Below are 21,313 nucleotides of genomic sequence, written 5' to 3' on the forward strand. Positions count from 1 at the left end.
GTTGTAGGTACTGAGTGATTCAAAGAAACTGAGCAGCACCCCCTGTATAGATGGATGGACTGGAGTTTCCTAGATTATATTTTCTATGATGTTTCTAAAATATCGGCACTATCATCTCTAATGATATGACAATTTTTTTTTCACTCTTCACACCTTTTATTCTACTATTATTTTTTAACATCTTTATTGGAGTATAATTGCTTTACATTGTTGTGTTAGTTTCTGCTGTATAACAAAGTGAATCAGCTATACATACACATATATCCCCATATCCCCTCCCTCTTGCGTCTCCCTCCCACCCTCCCTATCCCACCCCTTTAGGTGGTCACAAAGCACCGAGGTGATCTCCCTGTGCTATGTGGCTGCTTCCCACTAGCTATCTATTTTACATTTGGTAGTGCATATATGTATGTATATATAAAATAGGGTTGATGTGTTTGGATGCACTATAGTATAGTAGCTAAAATCATAGGTTTTCTTTTTTCAAGTAGATCTGACACATTAGCTGTAGTAAACTCAGCATTATCTATATAATTGTAACAATTTTCTTTTCTCAGAGTTTTTGGACCAATTAAGTGAGATATTGTACATTAAAGACTTAGCATCACATTATGTGAGCAACCTTGGTATTTTGACCTTTAGTAGTTTACCTTTTGCAGGTAAAAAATAAGCAGCAAATGTTGAAATAGAATATTTTATATTTTTTAAGGTAATTCGTTGTATATGACTTATGCCATGAATATCAGAGCTCAAGATGCATAGGAGGATGATAAGTGTTTGTCATATTTTGCAACTTCATTCCCACATCATGTATTTCTGGATAATGAGAGCTTATATGTTTACTATCTGTATACTTTTACCTGCATTTCAGGAAATAGAAAAATTTAATGAAAAAAATTGTTGACTTAGCATAAACAATCTGAGTGTGGGTATGGCTGGAGTTTTTAAACAATATTACACTGTTGGATATAAAGAAGGCACTCTGAAGGCTATTAGTTCATTGAAAAAATAAGCTTATCTTTTATTTAATTGGTTTAGAAGAAGAAATTTATATTCAATACACTAAGCAGTGTTCGTCTGATTTCCAGAGAAATTGCCGAAAGGATGCCTAGCCCTCGTTCTTTTATTCTCCTTGGTGATGCATACATGAATATTCAAGAGGTAAAGTTTCTGATACTACTGAACTTAGATTTAAAAACAAAACAAAAACCAAAAATTCTTCTTTGTGATTAGTATAACATTCTACTGAAAGGAATTTGGGTTTTTTCTTCCAGTTTTATTGAGATACAGTTGACATGCAGCACTGTGTAAGTTTAAGGTATAGCATAATGATTTAACTTAAATACATCATGCAGTGATTATCACAGTAAGTTCAGTGAATATCCATCATCTTATATAGCTCAAAATTAAAGAAATAGAAAAAAATATTTTTCCCTTATAATGAGAACTCTCAGGATTTACTTTCAACAGCTTTCACGTATAACGTACAGCAGTGTTAATTTTCATGTTGTACATTACATCCCTAATACTTATCTTGTAACTGGAAGCTTGTACCTTTTAACCACCTTCATCCAAATCCCCTCCCCTCATTTTAATAACGTTTACTTAATAGTCAAAGATCCAGTCATCACAATAAAAAGGGAGACAACCATTACAATTAAAAAGTTATAGTTATTTTTCAGGGCTTCCCTGGTGGCGCAGTGGTTGAGAGTCCACCTGCCAATGCCAGGGACACGGATTCGTGCCCCGGTTCGGGAAGATCCCACATGCTGCAGAGTGGCTGGGCCCGTGAGCCATGGCTGCTGGGCCTGTGCGTCTGGAGCCTGTGCTCCGCAACGGGAGGCACTGCAACAGTGGGATGCCCGCATAAAAAAAAGTTATAGTTATTTTTCAAATTGAGATCCAGTTATTCAGCACTATCATTTGAAATAGAGATGATACCAGAAGTAAGGTGAGTCACCTTTAAACAAAAGGATGAAAAGAGCTACTGGCTAAGGTGGTGTTTTCTTCAAAGGGAAGCAATCCTCTGACCTCTGGTTCTGGCTTTTATAATGATGCCAGATGAAAAGCTGTCAAGAAGCCGTCTCTTAGTTCTCATACGACTATTTATGAGGACATGGACCTAAGTAACCTGGGTGGGATTATACTAGTGAGTTACACCTGCACTAGTGATTATCAGCTCTCTGAAGTTATTAAGGTTTCTGGACTTAGTATGTGCTTTATTAGTCTTAGTAAGTATTCCAAATATAGCCCTTAATTATAGAAGTGTTGCCATTTAATGGGAGCCACCTAAGCTGTTATTTTATTGCTTCATTTTTTATCTGCCGACATTAGCCTGAAGAAGCCATAGTAGCATATGAGCAAGCATTAAATCAGAACCCAAAGGATGGAACATTGGCAAGCAAAATTGGGAAAGCTCTTGTCAAAACTCACAACTACTCAAAGGTAAATACTTTATATTTTGAAATGTATCTGTTTTAACAAATCTGCAAACCCTGCTCTGTGAAAGATCTTCAGCAAGCACTGTTTATATCTTAATGGTTGGAAACTCCAAATTTGTCTTTACAAACTGGAATTTGTGATAAAGACTTTCTCAGTGTCTCAGATTCTTCTCTGCTGCATTTTGCAAAGACTTTTTGGACCCTAAAGTTTACTTCAGGTTTCACCTTACAGCAAAATTCTGCCATGAAATAAATTATGATAAACTTACTGTTACATCTCTTTTATCATATGACAAAGCATAATAGATGTCCTTTCCATTGAACCAGTTTTGGTAAGCCATGTGCTTTGAGGGGTTTTTTTGGTTTTTTGTTTGTTTTGTAGTAAGGATAATAGATTTTCCTTTAGTTATATTCTTGCCCTATTCCTGGTAACTGTTGAACATATATACAACAGCTAGCAAAGTATTTGCATTCACTAACGTTTGGAATAAAACTGGAAAAAATTTTAACAAAGTACTTTGCTTTAGTTACTTGTTGTAAGAAATGCTAGTTGTCTTGTGTAATACTGGATTCTGTAAGAAAAATGTCACACTTAATCACTCGTGCAAGTCCATGCATAACCTGCTTTTAGGTTACTTCCAGTTGCTTTAAGTCATAATGTGTGTAGGATCTATGCTTGAATGCCATTCTCATTGCCTTTTTTTTCCCTAACTGAAATGGACTTTGTTTAGGCAATCACTTATTATGAAGCTGCTCTGAAAAATGGACAACAAAATTATCTTTTCTATGACTTGGCTGAGCTCTTATTAAAACTGAAATGGTATGACAAAGCAGAAAAAGTTCTTCAACATGCACTAGCTCATGAACCTGGTATGAAAATCTTTCTTATTTGAAAAAGTATACCTAATATATCTGATTCTTTTATTTTTATATTAGTATGTATTTGTATTGTTAGTGTATGTGAGGTTGGTTCTTTCATTTGTTAGAATGTCACTCTACTAAAGTAAGATATTTTAAAAATCTTAAAACAGATTTGTGAAACAGTTTGTGTTATAGAAAACTACTTTCCAAAGTGACATAAAGGAAGTTTCCTTTAGTTTTTTTCTTTACTTTAATTTTTATTATGTGTTATAGTTGATTTACAATGTTATATTAGTTTCAGGTGTACAGCAAAGTGATTCAGTTATACATATATATATGTATACATTCTTTTCCCATATAGGTTATTACAGATTACTGAGTGGTGTTCCCTGTGCTGTACAATAGGTCCTTGTTGATTATCTATTTTATATGTAGTAGTGTGTATTTGTCAGTCCCAAACTCCTAATTTATCCCTCCCTCCCACCTCTCCCCTTTCGTAACCATAAGTTTGTTTTCAAACTCTGTGAGTCTGTTTCTGTTTTGTAAATAAGTTCATTTGTATCATTTTTTTAGATTCCATATATAAGTAATATCATGATATTTGTCTGCCTCTGATTTACTTCACTTTATATGATAATCTCTAGGTCCATTCATGTTGCTGCAAATGGCATTATTTCATTCTTTTTAATGGCTGAGTAATATTCCATTGTATATACGTACCACATCTTCTTTATCCACTCCTCTGTCGATGAACACTTAGGCTGCTTCCATGTCCTGGCTATTGTAAATAGTGCTGCAGTGAACATTGGGGTAGATGTATCTTTTTTGTTTTGTTTTTGTTTTGTTTTGTTTTGTTTTGTATTTTTTGCGGTACACGGGCCTCTCACTGCTGTGGCCTCTCCCGTTGCGGAGCACAGGCTCCGGACACGCAGGCCCAGCGGCCATGGCTTATGGGCCCAGCCACTCCGCGGTATGTAGGATCTTCCCGGACTGGGGCACGAACCCGTGTCCCCTGCATCGGCAGGCGGACTCTCAACCACTGCACCACCAGGGAAGCACCATGTATCTTTTTGAATTACAGTTTCCTCTGGATATATGCTCAGGAGTGGGATTGCTGGATCATATGGTAGTTCTATTTTTAGTTTTTTAAGGGACCTCCATACTGTTCTCCATAGTGACTGTACCAATTCACATTACCACCAACAATGTAGGAAGGTTCCCTTTTCTCCATGCCCTCTCCAGCATTTATTGTTTGTAGATTTTTTAATGATGGCCATTCTGACCAGTGTGAGGTGATACCTCACTGTAGTTTTGATTTGCATTTCTCTGATTATTAGCGATGCTGAGCATCTTTTCATGTGCTTTTTTTTGCCATCTGTATGTCTTCTTTGGAGAAATGTCTGTTTAGATCTTCTGCCCATTTTTTGATTGGGTTGTTTATATTTTTGATATTGAGATTCATGAGCTGTTTGTATATTTTGGTGATGAATGCCTTTTCAGTCACTTCATTTGCAAATATTTTCTCCCATTCTGAAGTGGGTTGTCTTTTCATTTTGTTTATGGTTTCCTTTGCTGTGCAAAAGCTTTTAAGTTTCATTAGGTCCCATTTGTTTATTTTTGTTTTTATTTTCATTACTTTAGGAGGTGGATTGAAAAAATCCAGCAATGGATGTTGCTGCAATTTATGTCATAGTGTTCTCCCTATGTTTTCCTCTAAGAGTTTTATAGCATCCGGTCTTAGGTTTAGGTCTTTAATCCATTTTGAGTTTGTTTTTGTGTATGGTGTTAGAGAATGTTCTAATTTCATTCTTTTTTATGTAACTGTCTAGTTTTCCCAGCACCACTTATTGAAGAGACTGTCTTTTCTCCATTGTATATCCTTGCCTCCTTTGTCATAGATTAATTGACCAGAGGTCCGTGGGTTTGTTTCTGGACTTTCTATCCTGTTCCATTGATTTATATTTCTTTTTTTGTGCCAGTACCATTGTGTTTTGATTACTGTAGCTTTGTTGGAAGTTTCCTATAAATTGTAACTACAACCAGTGTTTAAACAAGTAAACATTTTTATAATCCTTTTTAAAAGTTGTTTTTTAAAAAAAAATTCAGCATTATTAAAGAGTATAATGTACAAGTCTCCAGTTTCTCCTGTGAATTCTACTTGGCCTGTTCTCAGACCTCCCTAGAGGTAACCATTTTTGTTTTAGTGTATATTTTATATATATTTATGTAAATATCTAAGTGTAATATGCATATTGTTCTTTTCAAAATGCATCATTCTTCCTATTCAGCAATTTTTTTCACATACAATATGTTGCAGATATAGTTTGATGTCAGTACATCCATATTATTCTATCTAATAGACTCACAATATTTTATAACTCCGTAAGCTATTTAACTTTTCCCCAGTTAGTCTTCCAGTCTTTTGATGTTATAAACCATGTTAAAATGAATATCCTTGTATCTCATTCTTTGGCATACACTTGCTTATATTTCTTAAGAGCAAGATGCTATGTTAAAGGGTATGTGTACTTAAAATTTAATTGGATACTATCAAATTGCCTTCTTAAAAGTTCATACAAATTTACTTTTTAAAGATCTGTACTTTTTAAATAAAATCTAGTGCTTGTTCATTGGAGAAATTTGAGGATTATAGAAGTGAATGAAAGTTGTGTTGCTCTCCCACTCTCCAGAGAGAACCACGTCCTGATCAATCTCCCTGCCCCTTTCTCTCACACACTAATACATAACACTTTTTTCTACCAAAAAGGAGTCATATTATACCTATAGGTCTGCAGTATGCATTTTTCATTTAATAGCCTCTCTTCATTTTGGCAGATATAGCACTTTTAAATTTTTTAACATAGGTAGCATATTTTACTGTTTGTCAATATCATAATTTATTTGATGACTCCCCTATCGATAGACATTTAGATAGAAGAAAACATTACTGAGATAGAATCCTTGTTTATATAGCACTATGTACTTCCTAGAATTGAATCTTGCTCCATTGTTTTTTCTTAAAGGTAAAAATGTCCCAACATTACGTAGTATTAATTATAGAGAAAACAAACTTCTAATTTACATTTCTTTGATGATTGTTAAGGTTAAGTATTATATCTATAGATCGTATTTTCACTATTTCATTCATATCCTTTGTCTTAATCCTTTACCTATTATTCATTAATCTTTTACCTATTATTCATGTTACAGATATTTTCTCCCAGGCTGTCCTTTCTTTATCAAATTACTTTATCATTTCATTGGTCAAATAGAATATTTAACTATCATATATAATACTTACCAGTCTTTTCTCTTTTTGACTTTTGAATTTCTTGTCATGCTCAGAAAAAGCTTCCCTAATCCTAACATTGAAAAAAGTTTTCTTATATTTTTCTGGGGCTTTTGTAATTTTAATTTGTATAATGGAGAATTTTAATTTTTATAATGAAGAACTTTAATTCACATACAATTTTTACTATATAGTTTCCAAAGGGATAGCCAATTATATCTCAGTGTCATTTATTGAAATGCCACCTTTATCATATTAAAAGCTTTTTTATACATTTCACTCTGATTTTGGGAATTTTTGTTTTGAGTTCCTTCCTTCTCCCCTCCCATTTTTATTTTTGCCAATACCATGTTTTCTGTGATTTTAAAATATGTTTGGATACATAGATAAGGCAAGCCAACTCTAAATTTTCTAATATGTCTAAAATGGTCTTTTAATTTAGCTTTGAAGTTGATGCTTAAATTCTAATTTGAATGCATTTATTTATTCCGTAAAAATACTTGCATGAGACTTGTCAGACCTTGCTTGAAACACTACAGATGGCCTAAATGTGGATATGCATTTTTTAAAAGGTTGTAGAGGAGGAGAGATTCAAGTAGTATGTTTTACTTATATGGGCATAAGTATATTACATTTATGCAGTATAAATACTTTCATTTAATAATTTGCTGAGCACATCCAATGGTGAACTTAGATGCCTTCATGTGCATTTCATTATATGTTATTAATGCTCACATTAGTTTTTGAGGCAAATAAAATTATCTACATTTTTAAATTAGCATCTAATACTCAATTTTCTTGAGTTATCCAGGTTCACCTAGCTGATATAGTAGCACCAGCGTTCTAAGAAACATCTTAAACTTAGCATGTTTGAAAGTGAATTCCTTATCTGCCTCCCCCATCTCTTCTATGTGCAGCCTTCTCTGTCTCAATAACTTCAGCCTTCTTTGTAGTTTTGAAGAACCAAAATCCTTGCCTTCACCCTTGCCCATAGGAAATCCTCTTGGTTCTGCCTTCTAGATACATTCAGAATTCTCCTGTGTCTCATTATTTCCACTACTGTCACCCTGTCCTAGCTACATCGTCTCTTATGTGGATTAAAGCAGTAGCCTACACCTGGTCTCCCTGTTACCCAGTCCTCAACCCCACAGCTGGACACAGCCTTTCCCAACCCAGCAGCACTATTGGACCTTTTAAACAACCAAAGTTTGATCACACCTGCTCAAGCTCCCCCTTGTCTCCCATTTCTCTGAGTTAACCAGTCTTACAGTGGCTTACATGGCCTTCACACGTGCATGCTGTTGTTCCTCTGACCTCTCCTTCCAGCCTGCTCTCACCATTGTCACGGCTCCCTAGTTCCTTGTACCACCTTAGAGCTTTTCTTACCTGTAAAATAGCAATAACAAAACCTGCTTCTCAGGTTGAGATTTTAAATAAATAATGATGTATTCAAACAGAATATGGCTCAGGCCATGCTGTCGATAAATGGTAGAAGAAACATCTTTTTGTTAATTATCTAGGGTTCTTTTATTACTCTTAGATTACAAAATAATAATACCAAATACTTAAATAGCACTTGACATGTACAAGACTTTAATTGCTTTGCATATATTAGCTTATTTAATAATTTACTAACTTTTTAAATTTTACAGTAATCTTATGAGATAGGTACTATTATTTCCCCTATTTTACAGATGAAAGGGAGGCACAGAATAGATAACTACCTTGTTCAACTAGGACCTTGTTAACTAGAAAGTGATAAAGCCTAGATTTGAAACCAGACAGGTTGGCATCAAAGTCAGTGTTTATTATGTATATATGTATGTGTATATATATGTATACTTTATTAAGTTCTGTTATTTAAAAATAAATAGCAGTTATCTTCTTAATTGCATGTACTAACTACCCCATCTTGTTTTTAAATGACTTCAATAAACAGAGGTGCTTATACACTTAAGAATGGAAATTGAGGACTTTCCTAGTGGTGCAGTGGTTAAGAATCCACCTGCCAATGCCGGGTACACAGGTTCGATCTCTGATCTGGGAAGATCCCACATGCTGAGGAGCAACTAAGCTCATGCACCACAACTACTGAGCCCATGTACCCTAGAGGCCATGCACCGCAACTACTGAGCCCCACACGCCGCAACTACTGAGGCTTGTGCACTCTAGAGCCCACACGCCTAGAGCCCACGCTCCTCAACAAGAGAAGCCACCGCAATGAGGAACCCATGCAACGCAACAAAGAGCAGCCCCTGCTCACCACAACTAGAGGAAGCCCATGCGCAGCAACAAAGACAGATAAACTAATTAATTAATTAAATCTTTAAAAAAAAAAAAAGAATGGAAATTGAAACTCTTCTCTGTGTTGTTGTATTGTTATCTCTTGTATGTCTAAGAAATGCCTCCAGTTCTTTAACTTTTCTTCCAGCCAGTTTTTATCCTAAATCTTTTTTTTTTCCCCAATTTGGCCATTCTTCAGTTAATTTATTGAACCTTTTTAAACTTTATTCACTATTTTTCAAAGTCAAGTATAAAAACTTATAGAAAAATGTAAAGATTTATTTTAAATGAATTATTATTTTTTCCCATTATATTTTGTTCTTTCATAGTAAATGAACTGTCAGCTCTCACAGAGGATGGACGTTCTCAAGTTCTTCTAGCAAAAGTTTATAGTAAAGTGGACAGACCTGGTGATGCAGTTGCTTCATTACAACAGGTAAACAAATGCCTTTGTAAGGGGTTAAGGGTGGGTGATGGTCTCAGAAGGAAATATGCCACACGTAAAAGGAAGACAATCTTTTGGCCCAACTGTCATAGAAAATAAGTCAAATAGAAATAATGATTGAATGCCAGTGGATTGTACTGTTTAAATGTATTGTTGCTAATTATTAATAACAATTAGGGAAGGTTGATATTTTTAATCCTGTTTTATAGCTGAGGGAGCTTGGTTTAATAACTTGTGTGAAGTCACATGACTAGTGTCATAGGCAGGAGTTGAACTCATTTTTTTCTTCCACTTATTTATATCTTCTTTAATTTCCTTTAATGTTTTGTGGTTTTCAATGTAGAGGTTTTGTACTCATTTCCTTAGATGTATTCCTAAGTGACTGATGTGTTTTGATGATTTTTCAATTTCTAGTTTACTAACAGTTTTGTCTAATACACTTTCTGCATCTATCAAAATGGTCATGTGACTTTTCTCCAATTTTTTTTCCTGTTTATTAAATTGATTGATTTTTGAATGTTAAACCATCCTTACAGTACTGAAATAAATGTCACTGTTGTGATTTTTCAAAAGACATTGCTGGAATTTAAAGATAGTTCCTAATATTTTGTTCAAGGTTTGTGCATATATGTTCATTAGAAAGGTTGGTCTCTAAGACATGCTATTTCTTTAATGTTTGGAACAATTCAGTATTAGCACCTTTGAGACCTTGAGGTTTCTTTGACAGAAGATTTTTATTAATAGATTCAATATCTCTAGATTTCAACACACAAAATGTGTGTGTGTTTCAGGCAATGTCCAATAATATTTTTTTGTTCAAATTGTGAATGAATGGAGCTCACACTGTTAGATTTCTGTGACCCCCATGTAAGCTTATGATTTCATTAAGATATGTAATCTTCAACAATGTAATATCTTACCCTTAATTGTTGGTATGTTTTATCCCTGTTTTCTGAATTATATGATAAAGGAATGGCACTTAACCTGAGGTTAGCTACCATTAGCTAAAAGGAAAGTGTAATTTTCATAAATTTAGACTTTCAAAACATTTTAGAAGTGAATTTGGCATATTTCATTCCATTATGAATAGCATTAGTCTCAGTGACTGGTTGCATGAGCTTCTGTGTTCTATGAGCAGACACATTGAATAACACTAAAAGACAAACTGTGGTTAGACAATGCCAACAAACCAAAATCAAATTCATTTTAAGTTTATATGTTATAGCACAGGGATTTTTCACCTTTCATAAAATTTGAAGAGCTATAACGTTCTTTCCAACTATAATATTCTTTGCATTCTGATCTCTGAAAAAGTAAATCTTTTTGAGGTACAATACAAACAATTTGAATTTGAATATAGAATTACAATACAACTCAAATAGTGTAATCAAAGTGTTTGATATTTTAAATTCATTTATTCAGCAACCATTTATTGAGCTTAATTCTCCACATTATGGAACTTGGGAGTTGCATCATAATATTTTTGCATAGTTGCTAAACATGAAATATGTTTCGGACTTCCGAAATAACTCCACATTTCTTCATCCCTCTCTGTCATCTTTTAGCCTTATCTATTATTATCTTTTAGCCCAGACTCCTCCTAACTGATCCCCATCCTCTTATTGAACAATAGAGGTGAAAATCATGGGATCCATCTTCAAATATGTTCACCATGATAGGAGCTTGAAATTTTTGTTGAATGGCTGAAAGGAAATCATAGATTATTTTAATTGTTTAATTGCAGGAACAGTTAAAGGAAAAATCACTTTAGTATAGGCATTATCTTTTCTGTGAAAACAAAATCTAAACTAGAAGTAAAAAACCTATGTGCCATAAAACACTAACAATTTTAGGACATTATAACTTGATATAGTTTTAATTAATATGTACAGATTATACTTGTGTTTGCTTCCTTCACTCAACGTTCATTTGTATGGATTTTTCCAGTATAGCTCCATCTTCATATAAAAAGTAATGTGATATTCTGATTTTATTGGCATATTTTGCTTTGATGTTGTCTTTGGTAAGATACAATAAGGCTATTGAAATAAAAAGGGAAAATTAAGAATTCTTTGAAATAAGATGTTTATATATATACTTTCTTCTACCCAAGGGTTTGATGGAATTTAGAAGAATATTATAATAAAGGAAGGGGGAGGGAAAAGTAATGGTGTTGACAGATCAGGGTTAATATGCTTACTGTAAAAGACCATGAAATTTATTTCTGATAAAAGCAAGGAAAAGTATAGGGAATGGTATCAATTCTTCAAGAAAATTTTATTCTATGTGAAAATGTTTTTTAATGATTATTATATATACTTAGAGAAATTGAGCATTGTTTTATGATATCTTCAATAAAAAATGAAAAAAACTTTTGCTCAAGATCCACCCCCTCCCAACCCCCCAATTATTTACCTTTAAGAATATTGCAAGGTATCACAAAGCCTAACTTATAAAGGTTTTTCTCTAGGAAGTTAAGCTCATGAGGTCCACCTCTTTGACATTTAGAGATTTAGTTGATGCAGAGATAAAACTCACACTGTCTAGAGAAAGAAGTGCATATCTTTTAACCTAGTGCAACCATATAATTTATCATTCAAGCCAGAATACTTTTGAGAAAGAAAATTAATAATTAAGCTGGCATAATAGGTATAAAAGGGTACTGCCCCTATTTAGACCAGTTGTTTCAGAGTTCTTTGTGAGTGTGTGTGTGTGCGTGTGCACATATGCAAAACCGTGCACACTGGTACATGCATAATATAAAACATCAAATACACAAACGTGCACATACCTCTATACTTATAAACACACATTAATATAACCAAAATTAAAATTTCATGAAACAGTGTTAACCTTTACCACATGCTATATATACAGTATTTTTTAATCCTTTCTCTTTCATTTCCAAAAGAATGCTTATCATGATACCCTAAAATATTATGACCTGTGGTTCCCCAAAATAATCAGCTTTAGACCATCTTCATCAAATACCAGTTGTCAACCAACGTTTTGACAGGAGTCCCCAGAAGGGCTTGTTGTGTGTAGCATAATGTATGGCAGATGGTGGGCATTTATTGTTCATTAAATGAATGCATGAATGCATGAGTGAATGATTAGCTCAAAGTTAAAGTTTATTGTAAAGGCCTAACGCCTAGGAGTTCTCTGTCACTTGTTAAAGGAAGGTCTCGATGTTTCAGAAATGAGACTTGTGGGTGGGAAGGCTGATACTCCTCCAATTTAGCAAATTACTCTACGTTCTTAGTCTGAGGAAGGCCCCTACCTCCTTAGGAGTGTCTGTGCATAGTGTGGGACCAGGTATATACACCATCAATTGGTTAGGCATTTCCTTGTCATCAGACATTTGGGTTGCTTCCAGATTTGTTTTTGTTTTGTTTTTGTTGTTTTGTTTTTACAACAGGCCTTTTTTTTTTTTTTTTGCGGTATGCGGGCCTCTCCCTGTTGTGGCCTCTCCCGTTGCAGAGCACAGGCTCCCGACGTGCAGGCTCAGCGGCCATGGCTCACGGGCCCAGCCACTCCACGGCATGTGGGATCTTCCCAGACCGGGGCACGAACCCGTGTCCCCTGCAGCGGCAGGCGGACTCTCAACCACTGCGCCACCAGGGGAGCCCAACAGGCCATTTTTTTTTAATAACAAATAACATGTTTCCTTTTTTCCTTCTAAGTGATGTCCTTAATACCTTCCCAAGAATGAAACAGCTAAGTTCAATAGTGTGTTAATTTTAGGAAGTTAGTATGTTTTACGAGGGTGCTCCCCAGAAAGATGGGACTGATTTATATGCCATTGACAATATGTGGATGTACTTACTCCCTGAAACATGCCAGTATTTGATTCAATAACTTCTAGATACAATTTTATTAATTTAATAAACATTTACAGTTTTCATTTTTTTAATTACAACATGTAGACATCTTTTCTAAATATTTGTTTCATGGTTGCATTTCCTCTTAGTGAGTTTCCTGTGCATATTCTTATAACAGTGGGAAAAGATTCAGTACTTTTATAGCATTTTAGTTGCAAAGATAAGTGCATACTGGCTTATTTGCAAACAAGTACCTTTTTAAAACCTCAGTTAAGACATTTTCTTTGGATCAGGCTTTGTTAGATTGAGGGCCATTAATGCTTAAATAAATCTGTAAAATTATGCTACATGTGAGTTACTGAGAATTGTTTAATTTCTTTTTAAAATTCCTTTTTATCCTTATATTTTTCTAGGCTCGAGAATTACAAGCTCGGGTACTAAAACGTGTTCAGATGGAACAGCCAGATGCAGTTCCTGCACAGAAACATTTAGCAGCTGAAATTTGTGCAGAGATTGCAAAACATTCTGTTGCTCAGCGAGACTATGAAAAAGCAATTAAATTTTATAGAGAGGCTCTTGTTCATTGTGAAACAGATAATAAGGTCAGTACTTTTATCAAATTTTAAGCACCTTATATTCCAGATGTCATCTAATTTCCCCAAATGTAAACTTCTTAACAGCTTATTTATAAAGATTTGAAAAGAAATGTAATAAAAATGCAAGTTAAAATATTAATATTGGTTTCAGAAATACTTCAAAATACATGATGCCTTAATAATGTTAGTCCAAAATTATTATGAAGTGATATAAAGTAAATCTGTAAGCTCTTTTTACATTCATCTGTGTTTTAATAATTACTTTAAAACAATTCTCAAATTCAAATAAATATCTGAATCTAGAGGATTCGATTCAGTTTACTAAACAGCTATTGTATTTTCATTGCTGTTTGGTGCTGGATATACAAAAGCAACTAGATTGAATCTCTTAACTTCAAATGGCACAGGTTGCTTCCATGTCTTGGCTATTGTAAACAGTGCTGCGGTGAACAGTGAGATGCATGTATCATTTCGAATTATGGTTTTCTCTGGATATACATCCAGGAATGTGATTGCTGGATCATACAATAGTTCTATTTTTAGTTTTTTTCTAAGGAAACTCCATACTGTTCTCCATAGTGGTTGTACCAATTTACATTCCCACAAACAGTGTAGGAGGGTTCCCTTTTCTCCACACCCTTTCCAGCATCTGTTTCTGTTTGTAGACTTTTTGATGATGGCCATTCTGACCAGTTTGAGGTGATAACTCATTGTGGTTTTGATTTGCGTTTCTCTAATGATTAGTGACGTTGAGCATCTTCTCACTTGCTTTTTGGCCGTCTGTATGTCTTTGGAGAAATGTCTAGATCTTTTGCCCATTTTTTGGTTCGGTTGTTTGCTTTTTTAACGTTGAGCTGCATGAGCTGTTTGTAAATTTTGGAGGTTAATCCCTTGTCATTTGCATTGTTTGCAAATATTTTCTCCCATTCTGTGGGTTGTCTTTTTGTTTATGGTTTCCTTTGCTGTGCAGACGCTTTTAAGTTTAATTCGGTCCCATCTGTTTTTGGGTTTTTTTTCCCATTACTCTAGGAGGTGGATCCAAAAAGATATTGCTGCAATCTATGTCAGAGAATGTTCTGCCTATGTTTTCCTCTAAGAGTTTTATAGTGTCTGGACTTACATGTAGGTCTTTGATCCATTTTGAGTTTATTTTTGTGTATGGTGTTAGAGAATGTTGTAATTTCATTCATTTACATGTAGCTGTCCAGTTTTCCCAGCACAATTTATTGAAGAGACTGTCTTTTCTCCATTGCATAGTCTTGACTCCTTTGTTGTAGATTAATTGACCATAGGGGCGTGGGTTTATTTCTGGGCATTCTATCCTGTTCCATGGATCTATATTTCTGTTTTTGGGCCAGTAACATACTGTTTTGATGACTGTAGATTTATAGAATAGTCTGAAGTCAGGGAGCCTGATTCCTCCAGCTCCGTTTTTCTTTCTGAAGATTGCTTTGGCTATTTGGGGTCTTTTGTGTCTCTGTACAAATAAAAAATTTTTTGTTCTAGGTCTGTGAAAAATGCCATTGGTAATCTGCTAGGGATTGCAGTGAATCTGTCGATTGCCTTGGGGAGTATAGTCATTGTGACAGTATTGATTCTTCCAATCCAAGAACATGTTATATCTTTCCATCTGTTTGTGTCATCACTGATTTCTTTCATTGGTGTCTTTTGCCTCCTTAGGTAGGTTTATTTCTAGGTATTTTATTCTTTTTGATCTGATGGTAAATGGGATTGTTTCTTTAATTTCTCTTTCTGATCTTTCCTTGTTAGTGTGTAGGAATGCAAGAGATTTCTGTGTATTAAATTTTGTATCCTGCAACTTTACTGATTCCATTGATGGGCTCTAGTAGTTTTCTGGTAGCATCTTAAGGATTTTCTATGTATAGTATCATCATGTCATCTGGAAACAGTGACAGTTTTACTCCTTCTTTGCCAATTTGGATTCCTTTTATTTCTTTTTCTTCTCTGATTGCCATGGCTAGGACTTCCAAAACTATGTCGAATAAGAGTGGCAAGAGGGGACATCCTTGTCTTGTTCCTGATCTTAGAGGAAATGCTTTCAGCTTTTCACCATTGAGTATGATGTTAGCTGTAGGTTTGTCATATATGGTCTATATTATGGTGAGGTATGTTCCCTCTATTCCTACTTTCTATAGAGTTTTTATCATAAATCGGTGTTGAATTTTGTCAAAAGCTTTTTCTGCATCTATTGAGATGATGATATGGTTTTTATTCAGTTTGTTGATATGGTATATCACACTGATTGATCTGCAGATACTGAAGAATCCTTGCATCCCTGGGATAAATCCCACTTGATCATGGTGTATGATCCTTTTAATGTATTGTTGGATTTGGTTTGCCAGTATTTTGTTGAGTGTTTTTGAGTCTGTGTTCATCAGTAATATTGGCCTGTAGTTTTCTTTTCTTCTGGTATCTCTGTCTGGTTTTGGTATCAGGATGATGGTGGCCTCATAAAATGAGTTTGGGAGTGTTCCTTCCTCTGCAGTATTTTGGAATACTTTCAGAAGGATAGGTATTAACTCTTCTCTAAATGTTTGGTAGAATTTACCTGTGAAGTCATCTGGTGTTGCAGTTTTGTTTGTTGGAAGTTTTTTTATCACAATTTCAGTACTTGTGATTGGTCTGTTCATATTTGCAATTTCTTCCTGATTCAGTATTGGGAGATTGTATCTTTCTAAGAATTTGTCATTTCTTTCAGATTGTCCATTTTGTTGGCATATAGTTGCTTGTAGTGTCTCTTATGATCCTTTGTATTTCTGCGGTGTCTGTTGTAACTTCTCCGTTTTCATTTCTAATTTTATTGATTTTTGCCCTCTCCCTTTTTTTCTTGAAGAGTCTGGCTAAAGGTTTATCAATTTTGTTTATGTTTTCAGAGAACTAGCTTTTAGTTTCATTGATCTTTTCTATTTTTTTTTAGTCTCTATTTTATTTATTTCTGCTCTGATCTTTATGACTTCTTTCCGTCCACTAACTTTGGGTTTTCTTTGTTTTTCTTTCTCTAGTTGCTTTAGGTGTAAGGTTAGGTTGTTGATTTGAGAGTTGTCTTGTTTCCTGAGGTAGGATTGTATTTCTGTAAACTTCTCTTAGAACTGCTTTCTCTGCATCCCATATGTTTTGGATCATGATGTTTTCATTGTTATTTGTCTCTAGGTAATTTTTGATTTCCTCTTTGATTTCTTCAGTGATCCACTGGTTGTCATGGCCAGTTTTATAAACTAAAATGTTATTACTCTCAGATCTTGATAGATGATCAACATTTTAAAACAATACTCTAGTAAATGGGTAAATATTTAAATAAGTGATGTAGAACACGAGACAACCATGTTCTAGAATTTAAAGTTTAAGATTAGACGTTTTGAAATAATACAACTCTTTCAGATGTAAGGCAAAGATAATCTTTATTAAGTCATAACCAAATAGGTACCTTGTTCAGTGGTGACTAAAGTAACTGGAATCATAGTTGTACATCTGGAGCATATCTGCTTCAAGCTTTTTATTTTACAAATGAGGAAACAGGTTTAGAGAAGTAAAGGGCCCCATCATGGAGAAGCTTGGACTAGAATCATAGCTCCTAATTTAAGACCAGTGTTCTTTTCACAGTGCTTTGTGTCTCTCTACTTTTCAACTGAGGCACAGCCTGTTTTTCCTTTTTTTTTCCCCAGTATAAGAGAAACTAGAGATGAGCAAACCTATAGTTTTCCTGCTTATCGTGCTTGGCCTTTTTATTGCAATAACTCTTGGTCAAATAAAGTTTCATCTGTGCCTACACATTTTCCTATTTCACTTTTTATTCCAAACATTTTCTGACTAATCTTGCCCTTCTTCTCTGTAGATAATGCTGGAGCTGGCACGATTATACCTGGCACAAGATGACCCTGACGCCTGCCTGCGGCACTGTGCTCTGCTTCTCCAGAGCGACCAGGACAATGAAGCTGCCACCATGGTTAGTCCAGGAGACTTCACTGCTGTAAAGGCAGTTGTGTTTTATGTTTATTCCAAGGGGCAGTTTCAAATTTTAACTGATAAAACTAATAGGAGATGAGATGCCTGGCTCATGTTGGCTTTTGGAAGAAATAACACTTTTAACATTATTAGTATATTTTACCAATAAACACCAAGACTCTCTTTATTTTATGAGAATGGTGAACTTAGGTCAGGTTTTTGCTTGCCCTTTTTGGGCCTAGTTAATTTTTCTTTATGCTTGGTCAGGAGGAGTTCATGTGGTAAAGCTCTAATTTGCTAAAGACTAACTGTTACCAGTTTCAGTGGCACTTTCTGAGTTACAGAAAAAATTCTTCATGTATCATTTTAAGGTGTGTGTTTATTAAATAGAGTTTTGCTTTTCTTTCTCATTTTTACCTGGGTTGAGGTTTTTGGTAGCTTTTCAAACAGCTACATAGATGACAGTTTGTGAGGTTCATTTAATAATTTTACAAATGAGCCACTGTAACTGAAAAGAAATACCAGACCCCTCCCTTTTAAAGCACTTGCTCATTTTAAATTCCTTTGAAATACTTAAGGTTTCAGAATGTTCTGGGTTTTCTTTTAAAATCTTCTCGTTATTTTAGCCAAGTGAGACACAGAGAGTGTGCAGTTCCCTTCAAGTTTCTGTTTTTAGAATAACTACTTGAAACATATTTTATGCTAAAAATACAGTTTTTGCAAACAGAAATGTTTCACATCCTTGATTATCTTCTGTTATACTGATCTCAGTGCTAATCTGCTTAAGGTGTACTTGACTTTTAAATGGCTCCGTTTTATAAAACTTTGCCCTCCTCATATTTCTCAGATGTGTTTTCATAGCAACCAGTGTTGATAGGAATACTATGCTTTGTAAAATATGTGGCAGTATTTTTAGAACCAACGTTTACCTTTATAGATGATGGCAGATCTCATGTTCAGAAGACAGGACTACGAACAAGCCGTGTTTCATTTACAACAGCTTTTAGAACGAAAACCAGGTAAATATCCACTGATTATACCTTCTAATGCAATCAACTCCCTTTCTCTTCTTTTTGGCTGTTATGCTGCTTATTCCACACCTGCCCTTGAGCAGCTGAAATGGTTATAAGAAAAATGACTGGTCATTAAAGTGACTGGTCTCACTTTAAATCATGACCAGAGACCCCAGATGGGCCCTCAGATTCTGCCTGGCAATCCTACTGTACTTCTCTAATGAATTCACTCACTCCATCCCCCTTTTATACTTTCTCCTCTCCACAAACCTTTGACACCCTTTCCCCTCTTCTTGTCCTTTCTCCTTTCCCCTCTTCTTGTCGTCAGCTAGAAACCTTGCCTCCTACCTCACTGAGAAAACGTGAGCACCTGGAAGAGAAAGTCTCCCTCTTCCTGTCCCCAGGTCCGCCTGCTCCCCAGGTCTGCCACCCCACCTGCAACAGCTGCTCCCTGTGGGCACTGGATGCCTCCCCTCCCCTCCTGAAGGGCTTTACTTCTGCTGTTCTCTCTCTCCTGTACCATCATCTTCTTCCCAGTCAGCACATAAATTTGCTGTGATACCTGCCCGCTTTAAAGACATCAGTACATAAAACCCAGCTCTTAAGTCTCCAGTTACTCTCCCCTTCCAATTACAGCTCCATTTTCCACTGTAGCAGATTTCCTCTGAAGGATTTCTGTCTGCTGTCTTCACTGTCTCCTCCACTCCTGCACTCCAGGGAGGCTGCTTCTGCAGGGTGGCCAGTGCCCTCCATGCTGCCAGACCCAGGTCTGATTCTCAGTTCTCTGCTTTCTGGGCCTGACAGTGTACTTAGCACAGCTTACCTGCTCCTTCATGAAAGACGTCCTTGACTTGTCTTCCGGGATGCTGGGCTTACCTGGTATTTTCCCAGCTGACCGCTCTGTTTCACCCTCCTTTGTTAGATCTGTCTTCTCTTTATGACCTTTAAATGTCAGAGGTTTGTAGACACCATTTCTCAAACGTTTTCCCCTTTAATACCTTCACTGCTCTAGGTGACTTCATCTAGGCCCCCGGCTTTACGTCCAGTGTCCAGTCCCGACTCATCTACACCACTGCCTATTTGCATTCCCACTCAGCTGCCTAGGAGGCTCTCCAGCTTAACCTGTCCAAAACACAATACTGGATCTTTTCCTTCCCTCCAGATCTACTCCTTCTCTTTTTCTCATTTCCGTAAATGGCATTACCATTTATCCATTTACGCCAGTCCCAAACCTTCTAGTTACCTTTGTCTCATCTTTCTTCTCATATACCACGTCCAGTCTGTCAGCAAATCCCTGTTAGCTCTACCTTCAAAATATGTCTAGGATCCCATCACTTTTACCACCTCTACTGCTGCCACCCTGGTCATTTCTCACACGGATTACTGCAGTATTCGCACAACTCACCTCTGTTTCTACGCCTTGCCCCCAAATAGTTTAGAAATGCTTTCAGCTGAAAGTAGTGGTTATCCTCCCCCCCATACTCTAGTGGCCTAAATAATTATGGCTTTTATTTTTCTCTTACGTTAAAGAAATTTAAAAGTAGATTGTGCTGGGAATGGCCCAGAGATTCCACGGTATCATCAGGAAGTCTGAGTCCTTCTGTCTTTTTCTTCTACCATCATTAGCCAAACTTCCATTTTAAGTATCACGTCCAAGATGACCGCTGCAGCCCTAGGCATTGATGTTCCTGGATGGGGAAGGTGGAGGTGGGCCAAAGGGCATACCTCCTCAGTGAGTCATCTTTTCTTTCTGTAAAAAAAAAAAAAAAACCCTTTCTAGAAGCACCTCTGTAGCTGCAAAACAGAGTGGGAAATGTCATCTTCTAGCTGAACACAGTGCCACGTAGAATAAAATCAGAACTCTGATAGTGAAAAAGGAAGGGATAGTAGATATTAGGTAAGCAACAGCCCAGGCAGGTTAGTTCCTTGAGACTCTCCAGTTGCTGTTCCCTCTTCCTGGAGTATGTTCTGCTTTATTCCACTCAGAACTTTGCTCTCATGCTGCCTCTTCCTGAGGGTGCCCTTCCCCAGCCATCCTATGTCAATAACACCTCATTGCCCCCCATCCTCTTATCCTGTTCTCGGTCCTTTGTTTTATATTGCATTTGTAAAACAAAGCAAAACAAAAATTGTAAATAATAGATCATAAGCATCAAGTGGCCAGGAACTGGGTCTTCACTGCTATGAAGATGTAGAACAGTATCTGGCTGAGTATAACTATTGGATGAATAGAAGAGTGGGAGGAGAAAAGGAAAGAAGGGAGTTGGGGTAAAGGGGGAAGGGAAGGGAATGTATGTTACTTACGTGTCAAAGTACTGGCTGAGAAGAGTTTGCGATCTCAGAGGAAGTCCTCGAGCTGTTGTTCAGTTCTTCCGACCCCTATGCCTTGTCTCAGGATGCTGCCATGGGCAGTCAGAGCTGCCTGGGTGGGGCAGCGTGTACACAGAGGTGGGCATGCCTCAAGGAGGGCAGCTCAGAGAACCAGATACACTCGACTTGTTCCGCTGACTAATGCTGTAACTCACTGAGGGTTTGAATTTATAGAACAGTCCCTTCTGCTTACAAATAAAACATTCCTAATTCCTAGTTAGGGCAAAGATT

General features: G+C 36.1%; 1 protein-coding gene across 1 annotated transcript in view; it reads left to right on the forward strand.

Annotated features, from left to right (window-relative positions):
• The window catches only part of TTC21B (tetratricopeptide repeat domain 21B), an 85,233-nt gene that overhangs the window by 32,962 nt on the left and 30,958 nt on the right, over positions 1–21,313 (forward strand). The window contains exons 16-22 of the mRNA XM_030852552.2: positions 1,089–1,161; positions 2,335–2,445; positions 3,173–3,311; positions 9,204–9,310; positions 13,554–13,742; positions 17,590–17,700; positions 18,637–18,718. Coding sequence (XP_030708412.1) covers positions 1,089–1,161; positions 2,335–2,445; positions 3,173–3,311; positions 9,204–9,310; positions 13,554–13,742; positions 17,590–17,700; positions 18,637–18,718 — 812 coding nt within the window. The remainder of the gene's footprint in view (positions 1–1,088; positions 1,162–2,334; positions 2,446–3,172; positions 3,312–9,203; positions 9,311–13,553; positions 13,743–17,589; positions 17,701–18,636; positions 18,719–21,313) is intronic.

Source organism: Globicephala melas, chromosome 7, assembly GCF_963455315.2.
Source record: "Globicephala melas chromosome 7, mGloMel1.2, whole genome shotgun sequence".
NCBI classification, from domain to species: domain Eukaryota; kingdom Metazoa; phylum Chordata; class Mammalia; order Artiodactyla; family Delphinidae; genus Globicephala; species Globicephala melas.